At 37.5% G+C, this 13,952-nt stretch overlaps 1 protein-coding gene across 2 annotated transcripts; it reads left to right on the forward strand.

Annotated features, from left to right (window-relative positions):
• The first annotated feature begins 241 nt into the window (after positions 1–241).
• LOC137940392 (enhancer of mRNA-decapping protein 4-like) lies at positions 242–13,434 on the forward strand. Of its 2 annotated transcripts, none has more exons than XM_068785428.1 (12): positions 242–1,219; positions 2,318–2,367; positions 2,456–2,612; positions 2,706–2,924; positions 4,159–4,287; positions 6,638–8,128; positions 8,836–9,195; positions 9,282–9,401; positions 9,786–9,956; positions 10,139–10,288; positions 11,991–12,116; positions 12,855–13,434. In XM_068785428.1, the coding sequence occupies exons 1-12, from the start codon at positions 497–499 to the stop codon at positions 13,173–13,175; spliced, it is 4,017 nt and encodes a 1,338-aa protein (XP_068641529.1). In that variant the 5' UTR covers positions 242–496; the 3' UTR covers positions 13,176–13,434. The 2 variants fall into 2 exon arrangements, with proteins under 2 accessions (XP_068641529.1, XP_068641530.1); XM_068785429.1 differs by lacking the exon at positions 242–1,219 and adding an exon at positions 1,825–1,867.
• The last annotated feature ends 518 nt before the right edge of the window (positions 13,435–13,952 follow it).

Consider the following 13,952-nt stretch of genomic DNA (forward strand, 5'->3'; position numbering starts at 1 on the left):
GCGCTGCCCAGACGCCTCACTTCACGCAGCCGACGATATATACATGGATCTTGGCATGGCAGTATTGACAACGGGATCCATCCATTAAATTATTACTAAGCTAGCCCAGATTTAGGCTTCTTATGATGCTCTCACATTTAGGCTTCTCATTTAGGCTTCTTATGTTGGAAGTGTTTCCTTGTCCTGCTCCCTGTCTTTGCTTTACTTTTTCATGTTTCCTCGTTTGCCGATTCTCTCTCCCACCTTTCCAGTTTCCACAGTAGCTGTTCTTATTGGGAGGAGCTGCTGGTTGGGGTGGCGCTCTTTGCAGCTTTACACCGGTCTAAACTCTTCAAGGCGGTGAGACCTCGACCATGCTCCGATCTCCCCACTCTTGTAACCTGTGCATCGTCGCCGCACAATAGCGAATCGTCTTTCCCAGCTCTCCTGCACTTCGGCATTTCCTTGTGTCTTTGCAACTTTACGCTCTCTACTTCTTCTGTAACTTTCCTCCGGCATGGCTTCTGCGGGAAACCCTAACCAGCCAACCCCTTTCGACGTGCAGAAGTTCTTCAAACCTTCAAGCCCCAGTCCCAACCCTAACAACCCGCCAACGCCCTTCCCTCCCCCCTCTTCTTATTCTCCAACATCTACGTTGTACCCTGCGCCACCGACCGGGCCCTTCTCCTACCCGGCCCAGACTACGGCTTTCCACCACTATCTCCCTTACCCACCTCAGGAACCCCTCCCTAGTACGCGCACTGTCTCTTATCCCACGCCCCCTTCTCCGGGCCCTAATAATCCAGGCGCGAGGCTCATGGCCCTTCTCGGCAACTCTCCCTCTCCCAACGTTGAACTTCCCTCCTCTTCGATGGGCTCATCATCCGAATTCTCTGTCCTTCAGAGCAACGCCACGATCTTGCCGGCTGTGCCCTCTGCTCCGCCTGTTCCGCAGCCGTCACCTGCGAGGTTACTCTCGAGTAGTAAGGCGCCCAAAGGGCGAAACTTGTATGGTGCTGGCAAATACATCAAGTATGATATCGACGTCAGGCCGCCTGGAGAATCTCAGCCGCAGCTCGAAGTGACGCCGATTACCAAATACGTTTCGGATCCAGCCTTGGTTTTGGGCCGTCAAATTGCAGTTAATAGGACATACATTTGTTATGGGTTGAAGTTAGGGGCAATTCGGGTTCTTAATATCAACACAGCACTGCGAGCTTTGCTGCGAGGTCATACACAGGTTGTTACATTTGCCATAATATGGAAACAGTATCTTCACATATTCTGTATGCCTCTTGTTTTTGTGCTGATTTTCTGGTCATTTTCTTGGATGAATTGTTTCAAATGTTGTAAAATTTTCGTTATAGAGATATTACGTTGTGTTTTACAATTATTCGTTGTTTACTGAAAGATATTCGTATTAGTTTTTTAGTTTATCTTGATTGATGAGTAGCTTTACATTGATGGTACTTCTATGTTTGTCACACTGGCTATGTCTTTTCGTCTTGGTTCTTGGTTTTATGCGGCCAATAAATAAATTATTTTCTCGTAGTAGTTACTGGTTCTTGCTGTGAATGGTGCTCTTTGAGTATTGGTTCTCTCATGGGGTTAGCGCTAAGAAGTCATGGAGACATGTAAGCATTTGAAATTTGCATTAGTTCATTGTGATAATACTTATGACCATTGTTGCACTTGTTATGTTGCAGTAAACTGCTGGTGCAATCATTAAGCAATCAAAATCTCTAGTGTAAGTTGAAATTTTGTGATGTGCTATTTTCTACAGCATATATCTATGTAGGTCTGAGATATTTGGTGATTAAGAGCCAAATGGAAGAGGGGATTCATATCACTGGCCCAATGTATTCAGATGAAAGCTCTGATGATCTCGGTGAGGAGTCGTGCGAGTCTCTGTTAATTGGTCTATATCTTCTGTTTGAGGTAGCATCTGATTTTAGTTGAACAATCTGTGAATACATGAAGCTAAGGACCATTTTTGAAGTCTACAAGGATGCATAAAGTGAACTGAACCAAAACGATAGTTCTCTTGTCTTTGGACTCGATTTTGTTCAGAGATCTGCTTATAATGTCACTTTGTCTAGAATTCAGCAAAATTTGTTAGGTTTTATTTCATCAACACTGCTTTCTGGTGCTTAATTTTTGAACCTCACTCTTTCTTCAATTTGTCTTTAAAGTATGGCACTTTATTCGTTTTCTTAAGTATAAAAACATAAGTCTGTGATGCTTGAAAAAGACAAAAAGAGGATAAGGCCATGTATTTTTTTAACCTGGTCCTCTCTTTTTGTGCTTCTTTATTAACCGAGTAACTCTATTGTATCAGCGAGTGACCGACATGGCTTTCTTTGCAGAAGAAGTTCACCTTTTGGCTAGGTACTCCTTTCATTTGTAATATCTCTATGTTTACTTCATCCCTTTTGCAGAAAATGCACTAACTATTGATGTTTCTACAACCTTATAGTGCAAGCATAGATGGGAGAATTTTTGTATGGAAGATTGAGGAAGGGCCTGATAAGGAAGACAAACCGCAGATAACAGGAAACATAGTAATTGCCATTCAGATAGGGGGAGATGGGGAATCATTTCACCCTCGAATATGTTGGCATTCTCACAAACAAGTAAATCTTGTGCTTAGTATGAGGAAAATTTTGTCATAAGCATTTTGGTAGGATCTTGTTTATGTATGTATTTTCTATCTCACTATTGGACAGGAAATTTTAGTTGTTGGAATTGGAAAACGGGTGCTTAGGATTGACATGACGAAAGTTGGTAAAGGTGAATCCTTTTCGGCAGAAGAGCCCTTGAAATGTCCCACTGAGAAGCTGATTGATGGGGTTCAGTTTGTTGGTAAGCATGATGGGGAAGTGACTGATTTGTCAATGTGTCAATGGATGACTACCCGATTGGTTTCATCATCAATGGATGGCACGGTGAGTACTGTTAAAGTCTTCATAATTCAGTTCTCACTTACAGGGATAAAGGTAGAAAACCATTGTTTTGATATTCAGAAAAAAAAGATTGTAAAGATATTCATTAATCTTTCTATGAATCTTATAACTTTCGTAGAATGACATAATCTCAGATTTTAAAAAAATAAATTTAAAAGAGACTTATACCATTTCTTATAACGTTTTAAAAGTTAAAGGTAGAGCCTTGCAATTTCTTATCTTCATTTAATGGAAGTTGGGAGAGCCCTTCACTCATAACTAACTTCTGATGTATATTTTATTTATTATCTATTCTATTTGGTGTCTAGAATTGGGCACTTGGTGACTTTGATGGGATTTTTTAAAAATAATTTGTTTTCTTTTTCTTACTTGAGATAGATCATAATTTTTTTTTTGGGTCTTTAGTTCACGTTTCAATAAGCATGGTGACTGTGTCTAGCCAACAGTCCCCTCATCCCTCCCTCCTGATGTCAAATTTCAGCTTATGGTTGAACATTCTGACAGATGATTTTGCTTTATGTTCGTTAAGTGGTTGTTACAACTGCAAGTACTATCTTCCTTCAAAAGTTTATATTTATAAAATCTTTCTCTATCATTGTTGTAAAAAAGCATTGTTAAATTTGCAAGCAATATCAACTGTTTAAAATGCTGCAACTAAAACTAGAGCTGGTTGACACTGCTTTAGATTACAATTTGATAGTTTTAAGGTTATCAACAATTTTTCAACAAGATAAAAAAGAAGTAAAATCTTAGAGAAGATGAGTAATCATATATGCTGGTAACATAATAAGCAAATAAAATATGAGATGAACATGCCAGTGATATTCCTCCTGAAAAAAAGATAAACAAACGAGTGAATGCTGTGAATCTGAAGGGTTTATTGGGTGTCATAGTTCCAAGTGCAAACTACCTATTTCAGCAGTTCCTGCCTGGTTCTGTGGGTACAGGTGATTCAGTCTATGGCAGACCATTGTTAGTGGTGCCTCAGGTCTCAAGGTTTCGTCCATGCCATCACAAATCGATTTGAATGGGATATGCTTATGGGTGTTATTTTGTTACATCTAGCAGGTTTAAGGATCTTCTGACAAGCCTAGAGGAAAAATCCGCTAGAAATTATTTGATTCATACTGTGATGGTTTCTTTGCGGTTTGTTGTTTAGTTTAATTTTGCTATGGTTTCTCACCATTATATGTACAATTTTGGTTTTTATGAACAGGTTAAGATTTGGGAGGATAGGAAATCAATGCCCCTTGTGACACTGAGGCCACACGATGGTCAACCTGTTAATTCAGCGACATTCTTAACATGTCCCAATCGCCCTGATCACATTGTTCTGATCACTGCGGTATGTAGGATCTTGCCACAAGAGTTGTGCTGCTCTCTTACCATAATTGTGGTCATCATCGTTGATAGTGACTGAAGTGAAAAATTAAACCTGAAAAAAGAAAGAATAGGAAAAGACCTTGAAAAAAGTTGATCTAAGTCGACCTTTGCAGAGAATAAGAATCTCATGCAGTCCAGATTTTCTGTTTGGTTGAATTCCTTGCTTCTTTTGTTAATAACTTACTGAATGCAAAAAAACATAAGATACCCTTAAGTCATTACATGAGCTCCATTTGAAAAAAAGTACATGAGACAAACCTGCCTTAGGTCACTCGAGAAATACTTGTAAATGCTATGATTAGTTATTTTACTTTCAGTCCAAACCTTGGTAGGAATGCTTCTTTATGTTAATAGCTGGGGTAAAAAATCTTTGTCAACACTTAATTCATGAATCCTGGTCTAAACAGTGTTAAGAACATCTGAAATGTCGAATTACGGCTTCTTTTTATTTAGAATCTTAGGAAATGCATTTGAAAGGTCTAAATCCAAATGAGCCTCATGTTTAGTGAAACCTCGCACAATAGGGCAGGACATTTGGCAAATAATGTCATATTTTTTATTTTTTATTTTGAAATATTCACTGCTTCTCAGATGGGTTACTTTTCTTCTGGGAAAGACATTTTCACTAATCTGAGGTGATCATAAACCTTTTCTTTGTTATGAAGAGTGCTAATGGAGCTGTATTCCTAGTGTTGGGTACATAGGGATATGGGCACTCAATTAAATCTGCTGATTCATTTTTTTTTTTATTATCATGACTGGAGCTGGTATCTTCTTTTCCGCTTACCTTTTAGGTTGTTTAAATATAAAAATTATATTAAATATTAGAATGAGTCCTCATGCTAAGAATTTCTCAAATGAGTTTAGTGTATTTTAATTAAAAATGGAAGGTAATTGAAAAATAGGTGATTTGGGGAGAAAATAGAAGAGAAAATGGATTTCTGGAAGAGGGGCAGCTTTGCTGCATTGAAATCCGTGCCAGAAAGGCCCATCCTGCTTCTTTATAATCAGGGTTTAAGTGGAAATTTACAAAAGGACAAAAATGCCCCTCAATACTCAAAATTACATGTCTCTTAAAATACATGTCTAAATTGAATGAAAATTTAATTAGAGATAAAATAAGACATTCTCTATCCAATGTCCATACTATAAGAGAAAAAATGTAATATTGAAAACATAAAAAATGACCAAAATACCCCTGAACTTGTATTTAAACAATTGGTGTTGCTTTTCTTTTTTCTTGCTTGAGACATATTATCTTCCTTTTCAGCATCATAGGTTTCAGTTTCCGGGAATGAAGGGTAGTGCTTCATTCTTTAGATGTGAATTGTGAATATGATGCTGTGGCCTTTTGGTTTTCTTTTAAAGGCAATAGCTGTTTGATATTTAAGATTATTTTTAGTTCTAATGTTTGGATGATTAAAAGAACTGGAAGATGTGTTAGAAGTGGAACTTATTAATTATGTTATAAAAGTGATCTAAGTGATGAATTTTCAGTTGACATAGTTGTGTGGTTAGGGTTGCCTCCCTCTTTATTTTGTCTATGATGTACTTGTGTTGTAGGAGTTTTCTTTATGTTATTACCTATTAGACGATAATTTTTACATGTTACACGGGAATCTTTTTTCTTCAATTGTAAAATATTTCCTGTACATATTCACAAATAAATGTAGTAAGGCGAATTCTCTAAATCAGTAGAATATCAACACTTATATATTTAAAATCAAGGCATTCTTAACATTCTAACAGGAAATAAAAAGGTATCCTTAACATTTCAACAAAAAAAGGAGACCAAAGCATCCTTGTAACCATATGAAATTGGCATCCATTAATAGTTGAAGGGAGCCACGGTATCTTGATCCTGGAGTTGAAGTGTACTGGTGCATTCTCTTCATTTCAGCTGCTAATAAAAATGATTCTGTTCCAGTAGTTGGCATCCATCTGATGGTTTTCATTTTATCACATGTGCTCACTAAGTTGTCAATATTTCTAATGTGCTACGGTTAAATGATTATTCTTATCTTAAAGTTGTGGACATTCATAATTTTTATTGTATATACTGGTATCGTTAAAATAAATATGTAATTTGGAAGACATTAAAATGGTTGAAATGCCATACTCGTCACAAGCAATGTTTTGTTAACTTATGTTCTTTCCATCATCAAATGTATATTTTGATTTCTTTGGCCGTATTGAAAGTAGTTTGCTACTTAGGTCTGAATGGTTTGAAACTTTTTTTTTATAATGCCAATGGGTTGAAATATATTCAAGGAAGAATGCTTTCTAGTATCTCATCGTTTTTTTATTTCTAGGGTCATCTGAATAGAGAAGTTAAAATCTGGGCCTCTGCTAGTGAGGAAGGCTGGCTTTTGCATAGTGATGCTGAATCGTGGCAATGCATTCAGACATTGGAATTGACTAGTTCTTCTGAATCTCGACCAGAGGAGGCATTTGTTAATCAAGTTGTGGTTTTGCCTCATGCTAGCCTTATTTTACTTGCAAATGCTAAAAAAAATGCTATTTATGCAATTCATCTGGACTATGGTTTATACCCCTCAGCTACCTGTATGGATTATTTATCTGAGTTTACTGTCACAATGCCCATTTTGAGTCTCACGGGAACAAGTGACAGCACCCCTGGTGGAGATCAAATAGTGCAGGTTTACTGTGTCCAAACACAGGCCATTCAGCAATATGCTTTGAGCTTATCTCAGTGCATGGCATCTCCACTGTCTCCTTCAGAACCTGAGGTGGCCGCTGATCTGGATAATTTCCTTGATGCAACTGAGATGCTAGCTGAGATAGATCAGGTTCATGAGAAAATGAAGAATATGCCTGATCCATCAAAGCCTCCTGTATCTGTGTTATCCGGTGGTCTAGACCTTGCCAGTGTTGAAGTGGCTGCTTCAGGTGCAGAGTCTAAGCAAACACCTGCTACTACTGTTGACAGTGTTCCTGCTGGATCATCATCACCTCTGCCATTGAGCCCTCAATTGTCTGGCAAGCTGCCAGGGCTCAGGGCAGTGTCAAATGGATTTGATCAGGGCCTTGAAGTTGGAGATCAGTCAGTATTTGACAGGATAGTGGATGCTGTTCATGCGAATATGCCTGACATCCCTCCTTTGGAGAATTCACAAGGAGGTGAAATTCAAGTGGGGCAAAACAATATTTCTGTGGTATCGGCTCTTCCAATTCCTTTCAAACACCCGACCCACTTGATAACCCCTTCAGAAATATTATGTATGGCCGTCTCTTCATCCGAGAAGACGGAGGTTCAAGATGTGGTGGTGAACAGAGATGTGGAAAGTGTTGAAGTGGAAGTTAAAGTTGTGGGTGAGGCTGGAACTACTCAGCATGACGAATTTGAATCTCCTGATGGAAAAAAAGAAAGAGCTATCTACACTCAGAATCAGGTTCCCCTCAATGACACAGCTAGGGATTGCTGTGCTTTACCAACAGAAATTTTAAATGTGGAGGAAACCCGCCATGTTGAACATGTTAGCGCTACTTCTGAGGCTTTTGAACCTCTTTCAAATGCCAGTGAAGAAGAGGCTCAAGAAACTGCAAACAAATCTGCAGGAAAAGTTCCTGAATCTAATTCTTTATCAGAAATTACACAATCTCCTTTGGCTGGGAAAGGGAAAAAGGAAAAAAGTAAACCAACTCAACTTTTGGGTCCACCATCTTCCATCAGGCCTTCCAACTCAACAGATTCTTTTACTAAACCAGGTCCTAGCTCCAATGTTCCAACATTAGAGGGTGCTTGCTCACAGCTCTTGACTATGCAGGAGACATTGAATCAGGTATATTTGAGTTTTATTTTTTTTAATTTCTTCTATAAATTTGTTGGGAGAGCAGATCTTCCCTGCCTTTGCCTTGTTGTCAATGTCTTTTTTTTTTTTTTTTGAAGAAGAAGAATTTAAAAACTATTATAAAAGAGGGAGAGAGTATACAAACCTAAGTAAGCAGGTCTTCCTCCACAACAAGGTGTTGGAATGAAACACCCAGCTTAGCCTGAGTGTTTACCAAATGATTGGCAGACCTAGGGATGTGGTTCCAAGTACAGTTCAAAAGAGAAGTTATATTACATATTTCAAAATCTTGAGTGTGGTAACTTTTAATTTTGCTGAAACACCAGTGAGATTAAATCTTGGTTTGCCTTTTGCTCTCATTTTTGTTTTGCTAAAATGAAAAAAAGAAAGAAAGAATAAGACGTAGCTTGTCTGGAGTTAACCCCAGATAAAACTTTTTAATTCCCTTTCCCACTATATTTGGAACATCAAGTTAAAAACACCGGGTTTCATTTCTGCTCAATTTTTCGGTGTCTGATTATTGTCCGCTTTGAGTGGTGGTTGATCATGTGTTCTTGCTTCTCAATTTGATGATGAGAAAGAAGGTTGAAGAGTAAAGGATACATTCAAGGAGTAATGCAATCTTAGTTGAAGAAGTAAAGCAACCTTTGTTCAACTTATCAACTTAACTGGGCATGATATACTTCATTTCTTTGTAGATTGTGGTAATGCAAAAGGAAATGCAGAAGCAGATGAGTACGGTAGTAGCTGCTCCTGTTACCAAAGAAGGTAGAAGAGTGGAGACAGCCCTTGGCCGCAGCATGGAGAAAATAGTTAAAGCCAATATTGATGCTTTGTGGGCTCGCCTTCAAGAGGAGAATGCAAAACATGAGAAGGTTGAAAGGGAACATGTTCAGCAGATACTGAGTTCGATCTCAAATTTTATGAACAAAGACTTGCCTGCAATACTAGACCGTCTATTGAAGAAAGAACTCTCTGCTGTCGGACCGGCTGTAGCTCGTGCGATCAATCCAGTCCTGGAAAAAGCCATTTCTGCTGCTATTACAGAGTCATTCCAGGTCAGATTCACATGCTCTTCTCAGTTGCTTTCTGTTCTGGTCCTGTTATTCTGTCTTAACCGAGTCTTGACTGTGCTTATGCGCAGAGAGGTGTTGGGGACAAAGCAGTTGGTCAGCTGGAAAAATCAGTTACTTCAAAACTTGAAGCCACAGTAGCAAGGCAAATTCAAGCACAGTTTCAAACCTCTGGCAAGCAAGCTCTTCAGGTGAGTTCTCTACCTGAGTTGAACATGGTTAAAGCATTTTAACTGGAAAAATATGGAAGCAGTAATTTGGCTCAATAAATCACTACCATCTGTTTATGTCCAGTTACTTTCCCAAGGGTTGCAGACATTGATCTAGAATCAAATTTATTTTCTTAATAGAATGAGTTACTTAGTCACCTTGTTCGAACTATTCGGTTTTCAGTGTTTCACATCTGGATAGGCTAACTGAGCATTTTGTGCTTATGAGTCATCTAGTATCTTTTGTGCAGCATGACGCCTCTATGGGCATATCTTATGCAGTTTATTCTGTTTAATATTTGTATCTGATCTTTTGGTGATATAAAAAGATCTGTCTCTTTCTCTGATATTTGATTTCATATTTAGGACGCATTGAGATCAAGCCTGGAATCATCAGTGATACCTGCATTTGAAATGTCCTGCAAGGCAATGTTTGAGCAAGTGGATGCTGCATTTCGGAAAGGGATGGCTGAACATACCACTGCAGCACATAAGCAGTTTGAGTCTGTTCATTCTCCATTAGTTATGACTTTAAGGGTTCGTATACTTTGGTTGGAAATCCTTATGCTTGATTTAATATGCAATGTTAGCTTGGTGTTGCAATCACACTGGCAGTGTGAACATGAGCTGTAGTGATGGTTCAAACTTTCCATGAGTGAGCCTGAGCACTTTTCTACCCCTGTTATATAACTGATAAGTGTGTATCTTTCCTTTTCTAGGACGCAATTAGCTCTGCTTCATCAATGACTCAAACATTAACTGGTGAATTAGCCGATGGCCAACGCAGGCTTCTAGTTCTTTCAGCAAATCCAGAAGTCGTGAATCCCTTGGTAGCATCGCAGGGCAAGCGACCTTTGACTGCTCTCCAGGTACTATCTTCTTATGCTGTCTAGTCCCTTCCTGTTAATTGTAATAGTTTGTGCCTTAGCTTGAGGTGCTGGCCTAGCATATACATGCTTCCAAGTACTCTTTGTTAGGCAATGAGAAATAATATAACGTAGTTATACTAGAATATGGTGAAATTAATTGAAAGTTTGAGCTTTGGAAATTAAAGAATCATGGAGTCCATTAGGGGCTAGACATGAAAGTATACAACTTCCTGAGCTTGTCAAACGTTTGTACTGGACTCCTGGCTGGTTACACTGTCAGAAGAACTTGGTTCCAAGTAGGTAATATAGGTAAAACACTATGGATTGTTCTCTGTAATGAATCTTTTCCTAACTAATCAATTTTAGTTAAAAACTTAAAGAGGACCTGGATGAAAAACATGAGTATGACTGATAGTCTTTCGAAGTTGACTTTCTAGTATATTCTTTGTTATTGGAATTGTATTTTTACTGATTTATGTTATTATTAATGATTAGAAGAATTACCTTCCATTTTTCTTAAAAACTCAAATTTGACCTCTATTGAGTTTGGTAAAGAACACCTGCAGCAAATTCTCACAATAATGAAAACATATGTTTAAGAAATCAAAAGAATTAGTTTCATTCATAAAAAAATGTAACTAGAAAATTTTATCCATCTAATAATGTGGGTCCAGTTAGCATTTATGTTTCCCTTTGCAATCTTTTATTTTTAAGTTAAAAAAATTGTAATCTTTCAGTTTCTAGTTATCTTGGACTTGTCATAGAAATGCAACTTTGCTCCCAAAAAAGCCAAAAAATCATAGAAATTGTACCTCCAGTGAAGATTCTTCTTTTTTATTTTATTCGAATTTTGAATTTGTCCTAGTAGTCAGCATATTTCATTGATTTCATGTTTGAAAAGAGCACTTCTGTCATCAGGATTAAATGTTTTTTATTCTTTAATGTTGATTACACTCCTTAATGTTGATTAAATGGTTTTTATTCTTTAATCAACAGTCTTTAATGTGTAATGTTGATTACACATATATTACACCCTTTCCCTAGTGAGTCTTGAACCCAAGACCTCATAATAGATTAGTAATATACTATTTTCTGTGAGATGGTATCATATGGCTTTATGAGAAAATCTTTTCAAGATTCTTGATATATTTCCTGCAAAATTTTTTTTTTTGATATTAAATTGCTTTTAATGTTTTACAACTGGTTGTAACTCTTTTTCTTGTTGATTGTGACATTTAGGGTCCCCAAAAATAATCTCTGACTTGAGCTGATAAGATGACCATTGGTAAACCTTATTATCAGCTAGAGCAAGAGAAGCTGATTATTCATGTAGAGTGTAGACTTGCTAGCTGCACGTCTCCAAAAAAACATATTTTAGAAGGAAGAGAAACATTCTGCTGTTTAGAACTAAATGATATCTCATTGATTTAGATTTGAGGAGATCTGCTGTTTCCTCTTCTGTTTCTTTTTCTTATGTATCCCTTTTATATATTTCTTTTGTTTCTTAAGTTTCTCTAATATGTTTCTTTTATACTTGTTGTTTGTCTTCATTTTATGTTTCCCTTTTTAATATTCATTTTGAGAAATTGTTCCTTTTTCTTTTTGAATGCATTAGAATTATATATACATCATTTAAAAAAAAAAAGGAACTAGAACTTTTTGCTGAAGCTACAAGTAATAGTAATTAATGTCCTTCCAACAGGTTGACCCCCGACTGGATCCAACACAAGAGCTGCAGAGACTGATCTCAGAACGTAAATTTGGGGAAGCCTTCACTGAAGCTCTTCAGAGAAGTGATGTATCAATTGTATCCTGGTTATGTTCTCAGGTGAGTTGAACTTCAGTTTGGTGATATACAGTTTTTCTTATCTGAAAGTGCGACTAATCTATTTCTGTTTCTTCTTGTGTCACATAATTAGAAGATTAGGCAAACCTCCTGTATTTATGATTTGTGCTACTCACATTCCAAATACCTTTTTAATGTGACTGTCCTGGCTTGAACTGTCTATTCTAGAGGCTTAAAGACTATAAACGGCAGTTCAACTATACCCTCTTTAGACATTCAGGTTGAAACCAAATAAACAGATTAGCCTCTGATGTGTGATTTTGTAATGTGGCTATTACAAGCTAGACTAGACTGTTAGTCATGAATTTCTGGCTGTTCATTTAGTTCAGGAGCTTTCTTTCCTATTGAAGATGTTGACAATCCCTTTATTCAGTTAAAAAATGGTTTTTGATCTCTTTTTTGGTTGGTCAGCTGCAAATAAGGAACTTACTGTTTCTTTTAAAGTATATTCACCCTGTGGAATCTTTCTGGAACTTCTCTGTTCTCTGTTATCTAGGAAAGATTCCGTTTCGGTTTTGATGATATGAGCTTTATTATTATATTATTGAGATATTTGAGGTCTCAATCATCGTATAGCAATTGATAATTTTGCCAGCAAAGTTTGGGAACACCATTCATTTTCTTTTCAAGCTTGACTTCATATATTGTCCTGGATTGCCTAATGCAGTAATAAAACTAGTGACACATTATAAGATAAAGCAACGCTGTTTCTTTCTTCAGGTTGATTTGCAGGGAATTTTAACCATGGTTCCGCTTCCGCTGAGCCAAGGAGTTCTTTTAGCTCTTCTCCAACAGCTATCCTGTGATCTTGGGAACGAAACACCCAGAAGGCTGGAGTGGATGAGAGATGTTGCCCTTGCCATAAATCCTCTAGATCCTACCATTGCTCTTCATATACGCCCCATTTTTGAGCAGGTATACCAGATCTTGGGTCACCATCGCTCACTCCCCACCATTACACCTGCTGAAGCAAATAACATTCGCCTTGTCATGCATGTCATCAATTCTGTATTGATGAGCTGTAAATTACCTGATTTGTAGATTTACAGGAAACCTTTTTCTTAATTCAAAATGACAGGAGAGCTTGTATAGAGAACCAGAAATTCTGCTAAATATATTACTTAAAAAAGGAAGTGACTGACCATGCAAGTGTTAAGAGTAGTGATTGCAGGTTCTTGGGTATTTTGGTTTCTCGAGGCAGATAGTTCCAGTGAAAACTGGGTTTTTTTCCTTCATTGATGTAGTAAATGACTTATTAATGGTGATCTATTTATTTGATGCTCAGGCAATCTTTGCGCAATGTATAAATCTCGTATTTTTTTTTGTTCTTTCTACAGAAATTATTGTACCTAGTATGCCTATGGTATCCGTAACAAGTTCAAAGAAGGCAAAACATCATTGTATAGATTTATAGAAGAATCTTAGATAAATCCCTTGAAACCAAGCGTGGCATGTCAGCGAGAAATTCTCCTTGTTTCTGCTGAAGGCCCATCTCAACCTCTGTAATCACGTGATGCTTAGGAATATTCTGACTGGTTGCCTGCTGAGGGTTTACTTGGGATTTAAACTGCGAATAAAGCTTTCTTAAATTTGTTTTCGTTATTTCCAGTTTTTAGGTCAAAGATCGGGTCCAGATTTTTCTTGGAGGGCAAATCTCTGTCCAGTCTCCACCGTAGTTGGTAGGCTATGAACGGGAAAAGCTCCACTTGAGACTGCAACCTTCTTGATTGTTATAATAAGTGGCCTAACCACGAGGGTATTTTCGTTCAGAGACAATCAAACTAACTGATAGTTAGCTTTACAAAAACAGAACGACAT

This window comes from Aristolochia californica, unplaced genomic scaffold (genome assembly GCF_029961685.1).
Source record: "Aristolochia californica isolate CCGP_79_NKW_82.1479 unplaced genomic scaffold, dmAriCali1.0.hap1 SCAF_9, whole genome shotgun sequence".
NCBI lineage: Eukaryota > Viridiplantae > Streptophyta > Magnoliopsida > Piperales > Aristolochiaceae > Aristolochia > Aristolochia californica.